This window comes from Olea europaea, chromosome 18 (genome assembly GCF_002742605.1).
Source record: "Olea europaea var. sylvestris chromosome 18, O_europaea_v1, whole genome shotgun sequence".
In the NCBI taxonomy this organism is placed as follows: Eukaryota; Viridiplantae; Streptophyta; class Magnoliopsida; order Lamiales; family Oleaceae; genus Olea; species Olea europaea.
Window position 1 is genome coordinate 17,157,794 of NC_036254.1, and position 18,025 is coordinate 17,175,818.

The following is an 18,025-nucleotide window of genomic DNA, read 5'->3' on the forward strand; positions in this document are numbered from 1 at the left end:
AGAATTTTCCTCATGGGTAGATGCACTGGGGATCGAATACGAGCATTTTGTTTAAATTGCAGACAAAACTAAATACCTGTGCATACTGAAGAAAAGATTGAGATATTTTCTCCGTAAGGACTTCAATTGCTCCAGCTTCCATGATCCCAGCTTTACTTTTGTCATCACGACTAGCAAGAGCAGAAAGAAGCCATATAGCTATATTGGCACCATAGATGACTGAAGTACTTCTCTCTAAGTCACTTTCACTAACTTCTTCAGCGATTCTACAGATGCTTACAGTATCTTTATCAGCCTGATCTCCATATTTAGAAGTCTCCACAGAGGTCAGCATTCCAACAAGAGAATGAATGAGTGGAGCACATGAGTTTGACTCATTTAAATCTTCTACTACCCTTTGATGATTCACTTTTGCGGCACACACAAGAAGTGCAGTTCCTCCAATTTTCACCCTAGCATTTAGTGAACTGATTACCCTTCTCGCAACGGATGAAATGCATCCAGATGCACAGGCAACTGCATTCCCAAGAAAAATACGCTGAGCCCGGCATAGTCTGGACAATATTTCTATAGCCTTATCCTGTAACAATGGCGGGGCATCAGCGATGCATGAAACTATTGGGGTTATGCTATTGGGGAATTCAGCAAGAACTGCCCAAGCAGGTTTCACATGCTCACTAGCTTCAAAAGATCTTGAGAGGAAAGCCAATGCATCTAATGCCTCTGAAGTAGCAACAGATCCACCATCAGCGGCTTCAAGGAAAGAAACCAATGCTAGCACAGTCCCAGCACGGTTTACACAGTCAGTTAAAGCAGAATCAATTTGGCGAGACTGGAGAAGCCGAGCAATAGCAGCTGCAGCATGAGTCCTTCCAACATTTGTGCCCTCATGTAAAACTCTAGTGGCAGACAAAACAATTTCTTCAGAAATAGCTTTCTCAGAGGCTTCACCATCCAAAAGAAGATTAGCCAAAGCACAAACTGCCTGCTCTGCAACTAACAATATGGGAGAGTTAGCAAGCACCAACAGCAGAGGCAATGCGTCTTTGGCAACAGCTGCCACATCGCGGTTCTCTTTAACTGAGAGAAATATTGCAGCAAGGCAACGGGAAGATTCTACTAGAATGTTCTCAGATTCAACATGTAAAAGTTTCACGACTGACCAAAGAGCCTTAAGAGCAATGCTAGTTTCTCGCAAGTCCTTCCTGAGTTCGAAGATTCCAGCAAGCACTAAAGCAGATTTTGCCTGAGTTTCTTCCTTGGTAAAGCTTAAAATTTTTATCATCGTTTCAATCGCATCATTTGCTGCACTACCTTCACGTAGCATATCACTCAGAGGGGCCACAGAGAGTAAACTTTTTAATGCATCTAACACGTAAACTTTAGATTCAGGTAGATCGCTAGTTAACAATGCAGTGAGCTGGCTGATTGTTGCAGTATCTGACTTGTGAATTAAATGGTTTAAGGTCTTAGAAGCAATCTCCTTTCCATTGGGGCTTCCATTCTTCAGCAGCCATAACAAAGCAGGGACAGCATCAGCACTTTCAACACACGCCCTTATATCTTCACTATGATTACAGAGGTTCCCAAGGATCGTTGCAGAGTCTTCTTTTGCTTTTGCAGACCCCGTCTCCAGAATTTGAACAAGAGGGGGTATGCCACCAGCAGCCGTAATAGCCCATTTACTTTCATCATTATCATTGGACAGGAGGCAAAGTAATGCAACAGCACACTCCTGCTGCTGCTCTGATGAAAGACCAAGAAGGGATATCAAAAGCTGAATCCCCTCACGTCCTTGAAGGGCTTGCCATAAACTACCTTGGTTGTTGCAGAGAATGAGAAGAGATCTTATCAACTCATCCTGAACTTCGTTGGTTGCCATTGTGATCAAACCAACAAGCAGACGTTTTGCATCAGAATTGGCAAGTTTGCCTGCGAGTATAGAATTCCCATATAAACTGGCAAGGGCTTCTATTGTACGCTCCTGCACCAGAAATGGTAACCGGGATTTGAACTGCTTAACCAGTGTCTTTTCCACATCCGTTGGATCCGATGCCCTAGAATATTCTGCTTTGCTATCATATATCATCAGAGCTGAAGCCAACGCTCCTAACGTGTCAGCCACTTGTGCTGGTGATGTACATGATTCAAGGCTTTGACCAAGACTTGAGATGACATATGACAAACCACCAGATATGTTTGCAAGAGCACACATAGCATTCTCTTGCAAAGCTTGGGCATACTCCCCCTGCATGAATTCTTTTGAAGGAGCAATTGTAGCATTTATTAGAACAGGTATACCATTGCAATTAGCAATATCCCGCCTGGCTTCTTTGCACTGGGCAGAGAGAGATTTCAGAGCAGCTGCAGCTTCTGCTCTAACAGAAGCTTCGTTGCCAGATCCAAGCAGCTTAAGGAGCTGTTTTGTAGCATCCGCAGACATGACTTTAGTACAAACAGATGCATCCTCCATCATCATGCATGCCAAGAGAAAGCATACATTTGCTTGAGTACTTGACTGTCCAGTAGTAAGCAATTTCACAAGTGTATCAACTCCCCCAGCTTGTATTGTAGCAGCCCAAAACCCTTCAGTGCTGCTAGAAAGATTCCGTAAAGCTCCCGTTAACAATTCATCAACTACATTTCTAGCATTGAGTCCCTTCTCTAGTTGTTCCCACAATACAGGAACAACTCCCTCTGTCGAAAAAATTTTTGAGCCAACATGATCCTTAGCACCACCTTGAGAAACAGCATATATGGTCTTTGCTGCTGCAATTTGACCTTCTGCTGAATTTGACTTGAGAAGGCCAAGCAATGGCGGAATACAACCCCCAAGCAATACTTTGAGCCGTAACTCATTCTCTTTGCACAGAGAACCTAAAACACTAGCAGCCTGCAACTTTATCCCAAGTATTCCAGACCGAAGAAGAGATACGAGCACTGGAACTGCTTGAGAATGTGATCCAACTGCACTAAAAGCATTCTCACGTGTATTAATAAGCTCAAGCAATTGCACCAAGGAATTTTCTTTTTCTTGGGTAGATGAGGAATTCTGCCGCAATTGCTCAATGCACTGGGCAACACTTGCTAATGTCCCATCTGGGTCCTCCATACTACTACGATCTCTGCAGGTCGAGAAGGAACATAAATTTCTTAGGTTTTGATTATAATCAAAGTTAACCAAACTTTACTCCGTGATATAAGCAAAACTGTAAAGCACGGGTATTTTTTAAAAGCCTTTGCAAAGCATAGTTGACTGATATTAGTATTTTTTTTCATCAGTGAAAAAAAGGGTAATATGATGGTTGTTGAGATAGATTATGTTTAAAGCTGAAATCACCACGGAATTAGTAAGTTGAAAGCAGGATAAAATTCAGAATTTTAACATCTAAATGATTAATGCAAAAAAGAACAGTAAAAGGCCCTGAAGAACATATAGAGATGAAGAGTAGATATTTTTTAATTATATCTACTTGATTAAGCTCCCATTTAGCACAGTTGACACTTGCATTTACTCTCAGTTGAAGCTTACTTACCTATCAAAATCTTGAATAATAAGGTGGATTAATAATTAGATAAAAATTTCCATCGTGCAAGATATAGAGTTAGTGCCAAGTTAAGATTACTGCTTCAAAGAAAGGAAACAATGTCCTGGTTTGAGCCCCATTCTTTAAAATTCACTTTCGACCACACATTCTCTCAATAAAATAATTTTGCATGTAAACTCAAAACTTTCCACACTTTTTAACCCTGCATTCTCCCAAAAAAATAAAAATAAAAAAAAATTCTCTTTTTACAAAATCTATTCTTAAAAAATGAGGCTCAAACAGGGGCAATGTAATAACCATGAACTATATGTCAATGCCTTTCTTGTCTATGTGGAGTCTAATTAAGCTGCAATTCCACATAATTACCAAATTGTCTCAGAATGTAGCCTTTTTTTGTCAGAAAGGCAAACCATGCCCCATATCAGGAGCAAGTACCAGGATGACATGTGGTAGTAACAGACAATAACAGTGGGTCTTGAGATATTCTCCTCAAATGAATATTAAAAAAAAGTGGAAACAAAACTTACTGCATGTGATTATATTATATGTAGCTAAAAGCTTAGCAAAACAAAATATCAGTAGTAGGGTGCTAGTCTGCAACAGACCTTGAATTTGCTTTGGGAAGTGTATGGGGAGTTAAAGGCTCCAAATCACGAGGTTTAGCATCCCCGTTTCTTTCCTGCAGCCGAAGACAATAAGATAAATTCATGGTCAGAGAGAATATTAGGAGACACAGGCAGGAGGTGGAATACAGAGGCACACATGAGAAAACAAATTCAAAACTGTCAAACATAAACTACAATCAATGGATACAATCCAACTTAGATTTACAAAAGCACAATTATGACTCCCTCAATTCTCGATTTAAATAGATCTCCAAGATTTGCTTCTGTATACATTTTTCTTACGCTTAATCAAAGAATTTACCAAGTCATTAGTGTTGCTATTAGTGGGAGAAAATCTCCAAGCCAGTGTTGCCGCCATCTTTGCTGTGATCTTGAGACTTCACTTCGAATCTGACTCCCCAAAACAAACAAGCGCTAAGAGCAGCAGCTTCCTATTGAATGCACAAGTCAACCACGGTAAAATTAAGTCCAATAAAAAACTACAGTACGGATAATAATAGAACTTAAGAAAAGGACACTTCGCACAGATCAATCCCTAATAGTAGAAATACCAATAATCTGAACTCTAATCGAAGTGATATGTAAATCACGTGTTGGTAAATCATATGAATTGGAGTGCAGAGCCTCAATTTAAGTAAGTGGAAACGAATTAAGAGTGAATGAAGCTAAATTTAAAAAAAAAAAAAAAAAATGCTGCCTTCACTAGATTCACACTATCAGAAATCAAATCTAAAAAGATAGAAAAACGAAATCGCACTAAGACTCTTCAAGTAAGACTAGATCAACACCTTCCGAAATGAAAACTAGAGATAAATACCAACAATCAACGCAGTATATTCGGCCAAAGATGCCAATCGTTTATTTGACCAAATCTATATATAATCAACTATACTGCGCGTTAAGAGGAATAAGATCTAGCAGAAATGGGAAATTGATGAAACCTTTTCTAGATTCGCTGGAAGAACACAAAATTATCCTCTGCATGAATGTTGGTGCCGCAATTAATGTAGAGAGAGAAAGTGGGGGAAAGAGTGAAGGGGATGCTGCATTTCCTCTCTCCAAAAATCCAATTGTGGAAATGCAAATTCAGAGGGAGTTTCGTAGGAGATAAGCGAGTAAGATAAAAAGCCTCTTCAGAGAGAGAGAGAGAGAGAGAGAGAGACAAGGAATCTGATGTGTGTACTGTGTGTGTATGTATGTATAACATGTGAGCGTGAGATACCCAGGAGTGGGTGGGGTGCGTGGAGTGGCGCTTGTGTGAGCTATCACTAGCTGGACTGGAGTTGGTCCACCGACAGATTTTGGGCGGCGGCTCTTGTTGTGTTTCGGCTTTAGTTCCAGCTCGGCTTATTGACTTCAAAATGAGAGACCGTTAATTAAAAAACTGAAGCAAATATTCCGTGATTTTAAAAATTAGAAATTTATACTTTTGCAGATGAAGTCCCGAAAGTATGCGAAATACAGTGTGCAAGTCTCCTACCTTTCACATTTCTAGTACTTCAAAAAAATAAAAACTCTTATTCAATAATTACTTAAATGAAAACAGATAAGAATTCTCAGTCCACTTTATTTTATTTATTTTTCATATTTCGTCAATTCAATTGTTATTTGTTTGTATTTTACTTTTGTAGTGGGAAAAAGTTATTGTAAAGTTCAATAACTTTAAAATACTTATATTACTCGATATTTTTATTTAAAATAATGGAATAAAAATGTAATAAAACAATTTTTCAAAATTTGAAACCACATATATTTTATTTTATTTTTTAATTATTTTTCAAACAATCCTAAAATAGATCTGAGATTCACCAACTTTAAAATATATTTATTACTTGATAATATATTAACATAAAATTATTATATTTTACGGAATGAGAAATTAATAGAATAAAATGTCATCAAATTAATTTTCAAAATTTGAAACCACGTGTTTTTTAGATTTTTGCTTTAAAAAATAATTTTTCAAAATAGCAAACCAAAAACATTTTCAACAATCCTAAAACATATCGTCCAAATAGAAAACTTAAAATGAACTCAAAATTGAAAATAAAACACAAATCGAACGGGTTCTGAGTTTTCTCTGGAAACAAAATTCTAACTTTAAAATAAATAAATAAATTTAATTTAATCTAGGAAGAATATTTATTTTCAAAATTTACTTAACATGTGAATCTTTTAACTTTATCCAAAAAATGCCCCATGTGACAAATTATTTTTTTGTGATTTATAAGATGATTATTTAACCTAGAAAGTATATGGCAATTGCACCAGATTTCTTTCTTATCCATTTATTGTATTATAAGTTGGTCATCCATAACCTGGTTGTAATTTGAGTTATCAATCATCTTATGTCAAGTGACTTACATAGCTCCACAAACTCACCAACACGAGCTCTTTGCTTCGAATTGCATGGATGAAGAGCTCCCATTACATTTGTAGTGGATAAAAAGCTCACTAGTCGAAGCTCTACGAGATTCATTGAAACGTGAGTGATGAGTTAAGCCGTTATTACTCAAACCTCCTATGCGAAAAAATATCTTTACTAATTTAGCGAAACAAGGTGACCATCCTTAGCTCCAATCATTTTTCAAAATCAAACGGTTACCTAAGAAAAAATCTCAACATTGGGAAAGAAGGGGACACATACGGACTCACCATTGACGACACATTAGAGCTTGTCTCCCATAGACGACCATGCTACTAGTAGTCGTGAGATTATTTAGAAGAAAACAAAAGTAGGATGCATATGACATAAAACAATGATTGGGGATTCATTCCAAATACCAGCTAGGAAGCTGTTGCTTGTGGTAACATGAAAGGCCAGGCCAGGCCAGCTCACTACTCCCATGGAAGTTGAAATGTAACTGTCAAACAAGATGAAGATTCGAATCATCACGTCGCTTTCTAATCAACTGATATAATAACATACTATTATACAATACAATTCCCTGAAAAAGGAGGCTGGTGGTTTTGTTAGTTAGAAGGCATGTTTCTTGACTTTCAAACTCTACATTTTCTACATCCCTTACGGAAATTATGCATTTTCGAATAAAAACTGGCAAATATGCTTCCAACCGCATTTTACTACAGGAATAATGCAAGTTCAGCAAAGTACGAAAATGCCTCTCCATTTTACGCTAAACCCGACTTCCCAAGGCAAAAACACAGTAACAGGTTGCTCTACGGCGAAGACGTTCAAATAATTGTCTACAATGCATCTGTAAACTGCAATTGCTCTACAATAACCATACATCATGTTTTTATTTAAAGGCCACGTTCGATCAGCCTGTATTGCAACAGAAGAAAAATGCTGCAATCACTTACAGAAACTCCTTAGGCAGGAAAAGTATCCCGTTAAGGTTTGCATAATCCTTGGAAAAAAATGAGGAAAATAAACTCGCTATGAATGTATGGGCCTAGAAATTATGTTAAGCTAATAGAAGTCGCATAAGATTGCAGGACCATTAAAGCTTGTTCGGTGATTGCTCTGTCCCTAGCTTGCCTAACCCAGTCGTCAACAATGTTTGCTGCCTGGCTGCCTTTAAGACCATTCTCAAGAGCATCTGCAGCTTCACAAAGTTTCCCTTCAGCTAAGAGGCTCTCGACTCTATTTATGAGAGATTCAATTCCATCACCAGATTCGTCAACATCCTTAACCTGAACTTATAAATAAAGATCAGTACGGTATGTTCAACCAATAAATCCATGTTCTAGATGTTGACTGTCAAACAGAAAAACACACCTTCAACCAAGAAGCAACATGAGCTAATGAATGTGACAATATACCGCCACCACCTTGTGGAATAAGGCTAAAGTGCCGGAGTGTTCCCTTCAATCCATCAAACTGTAAAATTAACAAAGTCAGACGTAAAATTATTTCAAGTTTCATGCTTTTACCGAACAGGTTTAATCTAATAGTGATGATAGAAGATTAATATATACATCTTGATATGTATGTTTAATAATCTAAATAAAGTTACCAACTGACAAAAGCTTTAAAGAACACTCAACCCACACACCCACCAAAAGAAGGGGGAAAAAGTCAGTGTCAGCTAAAATCATCATCCCATCACTTATTGGGGGTGGCGGGGAGTTGGAAAAGACAATGCCATACCCCAAGACCGATGGACTTGTTCTATATCCCATGGAATTTTCCTACATCATTGTTGTTGCTAGGTAACTTATTCGGCTAAGTTTGCAGTCACAACATTGTTAAATAGCAATACAAGTAGAGGAAGTCACCAAAACTGGTCAAGAAAATAGAAATATCTAATCACCAAACACCCGAAAATCAGACAATCTATATCAGCTATTTCATGATTTATGTATAAACCATATATCTTGTCATCATCCTTTCTCATAGCAGGCAAATGGAAGCACAGTGACAAGAAAATGAGAATGATTTACGCCCCTCTCTTGTACTGACCAAGAGCTAACACTAACAAATTTCGAAGAAAGTAAAACTAGAAAATGTTAATAATTGTTCAGTCCACTTCACAAGAAGAATTTACAAATAGATAGAAATGAGCGGTGATAAGTAGTGGGTCCATTGGAATGTGTGGTTGATATATAAATTTTGCCAAATGGAGGCATAGTTTCGAAACGACCCTTCATTTTCCTCTGCATATCCTCTAAAAAAAGAATCATTTAGGCTATTCAAAAATGTATCAAAACTTTGAACAACGATCAAGTAAACAAAATAATTTCATTGAACAAATTGGTCACATATCATGGCTTTAGGAATTACAAAGATTTAACAGCTTAATGATATTCTAACAAGTCATGTTAATTGCAAGAACCCTGAGAAGTAAAGAGAAGGTAAAAAAGTTGACGGAAAATGTTATGGCTCGATGACCTTTTCATAACATATGCATAAACAAAACTTGCCTTATGATTCAACTGGGACACTGTATCAGTCCCATATTTACAGGTGTCTTCAGGAAGGGAAGATAGAACAAGATCCAAAAGAGAGTCTTTGTCGATGCCTTCAAGGTAAGAGTGGAGCACTTCTATTTCTCTCTGAATTGGCAACCCTTTGGACAGCGCATCTTCTAATGCAAGTGCTCCCTGGAAGGCACAGAAAAATTAAAAGATAAATTCTCTGCCAAACAGATTTGTTCACACATTTGATGAAAACATATATTCAGCATTTTCAAAACAAGATTTATAAATTAATTTATCACATCTCAAGATACAGTGATTCAACTGTATTATAAAATTGTTCCCACTCCAACAACCTTTGGATAGCTTTATTTTATTTAGAGCTCTTAAGCATAATATCACCAAGAACTTCCTAACCATACCACAGAGATTTTCTTAATAATAATTCCTTCACAGAAATTTGTCACTTAAACAATTAAGTTCCACACAAGGAAGGTGTCTCTTTTCCATTTTCCCGACTTTGATTGGGACCTGGTGTTGTGACTTAACGTGGTTCTGAAGTTCCAACATATTGATTCCTTTGGACTTTTCAGTAATGTAGTTCTTAAAAGAATATAGTTACGAAAAAGGATTCATGGAAGCAACCCCACGTTTATTGGACATAATGCTTTGCTTCTTCTTCTTGTTTCAGGTAGTGGGTTGCAGGCATGTGTAGACATAACTTAATTATGGAAAAAGATGGTTAAACGATCACACCCGCACAGCTGCCTATCACCGGACCCTTGTGAAATCTTATCTCCTTTAAGAATGCAGTTGTCCCAACACTTGAAAGAAAGTCTACCAACTAATAGGTTAAGCAGTTTTCGTAAATGAATATGCATTTTAGTTGCACAAAAATAACAAATTCTCGTCTGATGGGCATGAAACCGAAGATTGTTTGAGAGAGGATAAAATGAGCATGCTGTACTCCACAAGATGGAGAGTAGGAAACTTCGGAACAGTCAGAAACTATGAAAAATCAACTGAGACGTGCCTTATAAATGTACATAAAAGGACAAGTTTACTTTGCCAATAACATTGAGGTTCGCTAATTGGAAGCATGTTTCCTACAATACAAGCAATGGAAGCCAGTGGGAGGTAGATGGAAACAGGGTAAAAATGCATTGGAACTATGAAAAAAGAGAAACTACTTTTCAACTTCCTTCAGGCTTTAATTAAGAACCACATAATGATTAATAAACTCCCAGGCAACTGCACCAAGCAGGGTCCATTCTCAATCATGTTGATAATGCATATTATATTTATATATTAAAGTGGGATCAAATTGAATTATAGAAGTTTTAAAATTGATTCCCACTTCGAGAAGCAGTTAATGGAAGCAATATTGCAAGGGAAGATATTACCAAGGCAAGCTTGTGAATAGAATGACTCTGGCGAGCTTCCTCCGAGCGTGCATAAAATGCCATGCACAAGGCATCTATCTGCAATGAGTCACGATAAAATGACATTAAATGCGCTATATAGACCAATCTAACGATAGTATGATATCGAAAAAACTTTAAGATTGCTTTCCCCTCATGAGCTAAATCATTTACAAAAACCAACACGTTCTTTTTCAAATATGATCAAACAAAATATTTGGAAAAGAGGAAAAACAAATCAATAGGGGCAGACATCATCCTAAAATGAGAATAGATGAAAACGAAAAAAAATAATAAGAAGAAGGAGAAGCTGTTTCCTTATCCCATTGAAATTATTTTTCAATGAAGTTCACAATGAGATCATTTTTTTTCTTAAAAGCTATTCCTTCCCACAGCAAACTATCCAATGTAACTTGCGGAACAACCTCTAGCAACCAAAATCAGCACATAGAGCGAAATTGGAATGTGTAGCACTGTGAATTAAAGAAAGAGGGTAATTTCTGGTAAAACCACATTATAAATCACATAAAATTGGAAGTACGAAAATTACATAGTTCAGAACCCTATAACATATTTAAACCTTTGTATTTGAACTTCCACAAAAGTATTTTATTCTTGCGAGTACACTCTCTTATGACACCCTGTAGGCTCCCAAATTTGGTAGATTTTATTCTTGTGATACACTACCTCTCCTGTGACAATAGGCTTACAAATTTGGTAGAATTAAAGATTGGCATCTAATACTATAAGCAGTAGTATGATCAGTTTGTAACATGGAGTGAGGGTTTACGTAACCAATGGTTTTCTATAGAACTGTATTGGTCTAAAAGTTTCAAAGCTTCTTTTTTCTGTTTTTACTAGGAAAATTCTTCATTCCGCATGTTTCTGCAGGACCAAATCTACTTTCTAAATTTTCATTTCAATTGACACAGAGAACAAGTAAACTTCTGGACTAGAAATCTTAAAATAGTTGCCTTTAAATGTAAAATAAATATTAGCAGGTATCATACATTAAGATTAGCTTCTGCCATTTTTTCAATCTGGGAAGTCTTCTCACTTGCAATTGCAGCAGCCAATTCAGCTTTAGCTAGCTCCTGCATTTGCTGCAGCTTTAATTCTGCTTCAGTTTCCTGCACATTTGAACTTCAGAAATAGAACCAGCAATTCAACATAGTCAAAACAACTGCCATAGAAAAATATTGAATCAAGTATAGTAATGATACCTTTTGTTCAAGTTCTGTTTTGAGCTTTTCTTCTAATTTTTCTTGAAGTGATTTGAGAGCAGCAGCTGCTTTCAATCTTTCTTTGTTTAATTCCTGAGATTTCAAGCGAAGACTGTCTAAGTGATTGGAAGGAGAATTAAAGGTAAAAAGAAGACATCTATCATTGTAAATGCAAAATCAGAAGACATAATATTAGAACTGAAAATGGTAAAAATATACTCGTGAAGAAGCACACATCTATTGTAGCGTTACCTCAACTATCTTTAACAAACCATATCCTACTTGTGCGAGGCAGGGGAGACATAATATAAGGTAACAATTGTAATTACCTCCGTTAAGATTGATAGTGCTAAATAAGGTCGCCATTTATATTTATCATATACATGAAAAATAACATGCTAAAGGGGGAAAACTTTAAAACCTTATCCAGAATGGCTTCCCTCTCAGCATAAAAGAGTTCCCTGGCCCTTGTATCCTTGAGTTCTTTTTCGTACTTTCCCTGAATTAGCCAAGCAAACACACATGTTAGTAGGAAATAAAATATACAGTCCATAAGTTCAGTTCACAGTGTTGTAAATATACAGATATTGAGCATGCATGATACTATCTAAAAGCTGGATTTTCTTGATGTGGTTATTCAATCTCTCTAACCTTTTTGCTTGCATTAATAAACAGAAAATATATATAAAGTTTCCGCCTGACCTTCAACGCTCTCTTCTCTTCAGCAAAAGAACGAGCATCTAACTCAGCTTGCCTTCTCTCAGCAGCATGTATGGCTTGTAAGAAGTCAAGAACCAATTTCCCATCCTTTGATATGTAACCGTCAGGTACATCCTCTATTGCTGCAGCTACATTCTTTGATACAAAAATAAAATTTGAAAGATGACATGAGAGACCTCATTTTCCTTCGTAAAAAATTAGATTTAGGTTATAAAAGCAAATGTCAGGATACAAGTTCTTCCTCTCAGAAACAACTTCGTCTATCGCAAAACCAACCTTATTTTCATTGGAGGAAGCTGTAGAGGATTCTGCATCTTTATTCCCTAAATAGTAATCATCAAGGAGAGAACTCGGCTTTCTTGTTTCATCACCCAGAGCAACCTATAAAGAGTGGCTTCTCAAGAAACAGTGAATGGTTTGCCTAGAAGAATGGAAACTATAATTGGAGTAAGTGAAATATAACCAACCTTAGAATTGTCATCATGTACCTCACGCATGTCTTGAGAGGTCATTTGCTCTCCAGATATGGATTTGATATCATTTTCTGAAGAAAGTTTGTCAGTTAACGTAAGTGTTGGAGTGATTTCAATTGCCTTATCCTGCTCCACATCGGGTTTTACCTCTGCGCTCTTCATTTCAAAACTTTCTTCTGTTGGTCTATTAGTTACATCATCAGATGACATGCTGATTGGAGGAGAACTGGCCAAGTCTTCCTCTTGAACACGTTCAATATTTTCTTGCAACGGTTCTACTGTATCTTTTGCTTGAAATTTGCTATCCTCTTCAGTTGTGATAGAATGTTCTGCCGGACTCAGTTTTGAATGTGTTTCAATGTTTTTATTCGCATTGTCTGCATTAAATATTGATGAATCTGACTCTTGCGAGCTTGTCGCTGAAATTGTTTTTTTCAATTCACTATCTTGTAGTGATGTACTTTGCTCTGGTAATTCCTGTGTGTTCTTATCTCCATTCTGATCATCATCATACTTGATGGGTTGTTGCTGCTCTTTACCAAGATATCTATCAAGAACACCATAATAGTTAGCTACCATGAGAACAGAACCCAATGCAAGACTTCCACCAATAATTTTTGGTAGAGAACTCTGAGACTCGGAAGCATTGCCAGACGGATTACGCTGATGAGGTTCATTATTCTGAGTATCTGAGAATGCCCTTCTGGAAGAAAGATGTGAAGGCACCTGTAAATTATAAGAACATCAGAAGAATAAAAGGCAAGTCTTTCAATCAACCAAAACATGTTATGAGTACATCCCCAAATATGTCGATGCCAGTATGCCACAGCTAATGGAAAGGAAAATGGAGCATTATTCACCATTAGGGTAAAACATGGTACAATATATATGTGATATGGGGCATGTGATAACACACTCAAATTTTAGCGAAGATTTTGAATGACATTTTCTTTTATTTAATGATAAACCACATAATTCAAATATTTGACATGGTGAAACCATAATCAAACTGTAGAGCAGAGACAGAGAAATACTATCAATCTTCCTGTAAAAGTTAGTGATGAAGCTTGCATTACTAAGATAGGAAATTATATTCCTAACAGTTGACATAGCATCCCTAATGTTGAAGATTACAGTTCAACATTGCTAATTTATTTAAGGCCTAATAAGAAACTAGATATAATTTGAATTTCTTGCAATAATTATTAGTTTTTAAGTAAGGAAAGTATCCAATTTAATATTTTACTAAGTTCTCATTCTTGTTAGGAACATCTATATATATAGGACTAGTCTTGTTGAATAGTTCAGACAGCTGATCGGTGACATTCAGTGATATCATCAAACTATTTTCTAACTCTCTTCCCAGATTTGCGATTCGTCATTTCTTCATTTTGCTTTCTTCTCACCCATTCTCTTCTCATTATTGTTCTACATCAAATTGTTCAATAAATTCCTGAATCACAGGCAAGGTACTTTCACTACGAATATCTCTCTCGATTGCACCATTCATAATGCTCCTTGTGTAACTGTTTCCAGATTTACAAAAGATCTAAAAACTAAGTTTACTTTTGATGTTACTTTACATTCACTTGAGTCGTTGTAGATAGCTTACCATAAGGACCAGAAATTGAAAAATACCTATGCTTTTACAAAGACAAGCAATTAACTTTTTTCAATTCTCAACAGTTCTTGCCCCCGTCTTTTCTCTAGGTCTAGTGATGGATCTCAGTCCACCAGTTAAATTATTTCTAGGACATACATACAGTAAACAAAATGCTGATTGCCCAATCACTAATAATCCCAACTCTATTAAATGCCTTCTTCCTCCATCTCTGGGTCATTTGCTTCCTAAAATGTGTATCACCACTATCAGGCTGGAGGATATATGGCTTCTAAGTATTCGCAACATACTCTTCCACCAGAACATGACCTTGATAATCCAGTCCAAGGAGATGATACTTGATGAGTGTTTCCTTGTTCTATAAAGCATTTATATTGCGACTAAGAGTTTATTGAGGCATTTGAGGATGAAGGAGAGGTTATCTCTGTCGTAAGATGTGTCTTGTCCACTCTTCCACTCTGAAGAGTAGAAGTTCACAACCATTTCCATACTTAAATTTTTTGTAAGGATAAATCATGAAAACTTGCGATTGATGGGGGTAGTACTAGGGACGGATCCAACCACTCAAGTGAGCTAAGGCGGAGCGTCGGGCAGCCATTGAGCGAGCGTCCAATATAGCGAGATTGTTTATTAATATTTAATTAATTTATATTAAAAAATCTTCAATCAAAATATAAATGCAGTAAAATATAAAAAATCATATACATATGAAAATATAATCCAATACAACCCAAAATAATAAAGAATAAAAATACATTTTTTGAATCATATACGTATGATCAAGTTTCAAATTTTTATGAACTTAAACGAGACAAAATGAGTTTATATGAAAAGTGTGATTAAATGATAAATACAAGTTCTGAGTTTAGGCGAAGCCTATCCAAAAATTTTAAAACTGTGAATTCTAGAGCTATTTTTTACCTCCAAAAAGAAAAGTGATTTTCGAACACTTAAAAGAATTAAGATTAGTATTTAAATTGTCCAAATTTTAATTTTAAATTGATAAAATCTAACAATAAAAGTATATATTATAAAGCAATAATTTGAGTCAATAAATTTTTTAAATGGTGATTTTTAGAGCTATTTTTTACCCCAAAAAGAAAAGTGTTTTTCAAACTCTTAAAAGAATAAAGATCAATACTTAAATTCTCCAAATTTGAATTTTACAAAATAAATTGATAAAACCTAACAATAATATATATTATGAAATAATAATTTGAGTTGACAAATTTCTTAAAGAAATTATTTTAGAAACAAAAACTAATAATATAGAATTGTTTAGTTATTATTTATTGTGTTAAAAATTAAAAGAAGAAGTGGAGGTTAGGGGAATCGAACTCCATGCCTCTCACATTCAAAACTAACAATTTAAAATATGAGCTACAGCATTTCTATTCAGGTAAATGAACATTATATTATATAGAGTTATTTAATAACTATTTATTATGCAAAAAATTTAAAAGACGAAGTGGAGGTGAGAGGAATCGAACCGGGTGCCTCTCATTTGTGAAACAAGGGCGCTACCATTTAAGCTACAACCACTTTGCTGTAGAACGAGTAGAATTAAACATATTTAACTTTAACACTTCATTTATATGTAAATTTTTCTCTAGAAAAGAAGCCAGCACGGGCGGCCGCACCGGCTTGCTAGGTGCTTGCTCTTGTTAGGGTCTAATAGTTATGGGATTCAATTACCCTCAAGTCTGAGCTTTTGGGAGAGATGGTTGGATCCTCATCAATTGGTATCAAAGAAGACCTACGTCATAGGTTCAAATCCCGGAAGGGACGACCCAAGTGAAGTGCCGAATACTAGCAACCAAAGAAGGGCTGGTCGAGTGGGCACCGTGAACATCGGATTTGGGACCATGGGGTATTCTTAGGGTCTAATAGTTGTGGGATTCAATCACTCTCAAGCCTGAACTTTTGGGAGAGATGGTTGGGTCTCCATCAGCTCCGTCCCTGGGTAGCATAATAAATGTTTGCCAAAATCTACCATTATTTGGTTGGATAGAGAAGGCTTCATTACTTTTTACGTGAGATGTCCAGTTCCACTTGAAAAGCTTAGGGTGCAAAGGTATCATTAAGTTTCGGAAGAACTTGGATGTGTTTTCTTCAATAATTGGGTAACTTCAACCACACTTCTAAATGAAGGCAAATAGAAAGGAAGTTACCAACAATGACAGAAAACAAGTAAAAGAATAAAGAAGTCACCAGCCAAAATGAAAAATGAAGACCAGAAAAATGAGAAAATGCATAAAACTTGTAAACTACTTCTGAAATATTCGATCAGTTTTTTATTTCCTCTTTTCACATGCAGACATCCCCCACCCCGTAAAAGGGTATAATAGTGATAACAATGTAGCTGAATAATGAGATGATGCCACCAATAAAAGTCACCTTAACCAATGTACGTATTCTTTCATTTTTCCACCTCTTCTACCCAGTAAGACCTTAGGTAGATATTTAAGATTAGCATCTGCAGTGCACTAAGTAGTAAAGACAGAATGCTTTTCAATTCTTTCTCAATACGAATTGTCAAATTGTCAAATGCATCTGAAGCAATGGTAAGAAATTAATATATTCTGAAGATCACGAATCTCTTGAATTCACAGATTCCATAACATTGTTTACTCAAATAAATTAAAAAAATAAATAACATGCCTGAGTAGTAATCTGTAATGGAACCCTTTGAACTGAACTACGGCTCGCAAGCTGTAAAATGGGCCTGCAAAATTGATTATTCATAAAATTGAAGGGAAAAAAACCCTCGAAGGAATAACTTAGTCAAACGAACATTTGCCACAGCCTATACATGTACGCGTTTATGAATCGTGGGTTTACCTGCGTAACATTTTGGATTGGGATTCTGGGAATTGTGTAGAGAGTTGGAAGGGGCAAGCTGAATCCTTAAGTAATTTTTAAGGAACGCTTCTAGACAAGGGGGATCAGAAATGGAAATGGAACGGTGCAGGCCGCAGTACAGCGGGTAGACGTGAAAGGGCCTGGATGTTTCTGCCTGGTTCGGGTTAAAATTTTCATGGACCGATATGCCCATTAGAGGTTTGACATGGCCTGGTCTGCAAAGTCCATATCAACCTGAGGCCCGATTTACCCAATAAGGTCACAATCAATCACCCGTAAACTCGATATTTAGCTTGATGTGCTCGACGTTTCTAGCTCCTTACGAAACTACCCCAACCTTGGGAACCTTTATAAAGCCTTTTTTTTATCTCTGTCCAACTAAATAGCAATTCGTATACTGCATTGAAAATATTCTTAGTGTAACAATGTTCTCTCACAACCCATGGTTAACAAAATGCATAAGCTGCAATGACTTTTGCTTCTACATGTTATGAGTCGAACATCCCTGTATTTTGAGTCAAGTGCAAAGAAACAGTTCTAATTATTGCAACTTATAAAAGCCCATTTGATATGGCTTTAGTTTTTTGCTGCTACAAGTAAAGGAGTTTTTTGGAAAACTATTTTAGACAGACTTCCTTTAAAAACTCTTT

General features: G+C 36.3%; 2 protein-coding genes across 2 annotated transcripts; both read right to left on the reverse strand.

Annotated features, from left to right (window-relative positions):
• Positions 1 to 10: 10 nt before the first annotated feature.
• On the reverse strand, positions 11 to 5,330 carry LOC111366806 (protein CELLULOSE SYNTHASE INTERACTIVE 1-like). Its single transcript, XM_022987502.1, has 4 exons — positions 5,116 to 5,330; positions 4,476 to 4,605; positions 4,154 to 4,227; positions 11 to 3,125 (listed from the first exon to the last, which is right to left on the reverse strand). The coding sequence occupies exons 2-4, from the start codon at positions 4,530 to 4,532 to the stop codon at positions 11 to 13; spliced, it is 3,246 nt and encodes a 1,081-aa protein (XP_022843270.1). The 5' UTR covers positions 4,533 to 4,605; positions 5,116 to 5,330.
• A 2,007-nt stretch (positions 5,331 to 7,337) lies between these two features.
• On the reverse strand, positions 7,338 to 17,500 carry LOC111367627 (MICOS complex subunit MIC60). The gene is made up of 12 exons (XM_022988601.1): positions 17,355 to 17,500; positions 17,175 to 17,238; positions 12,887 to 13,618; positions 12,696 to 12,800; positions 12,402 to 12,554; positions 12,121 to 12,198; positions 11,700 to 11,792; positions 11,487 to 11,606; positions 10,459 to 10,536; positions 9,062 to 9,241; positions 7,917 to 8,018; positions 7,338 to 7,831 (listed from the first exon to the last, which is right to left on the reverse strand). Exons 1-12 carry the CDS (start codon positions 17,363 to 17,365, stop codon positions 7,598 to 7,600), a joined length of 1,950 nt encoding a protein of 649 aa, XP_022844369.1. The 5' UTR covers positions 17,366 to 17,500; the 3' UTR covers positions 7,338 to 7,597.
• Positions 17,501 to 18,025: the final 525 nt, after the last annotated feature.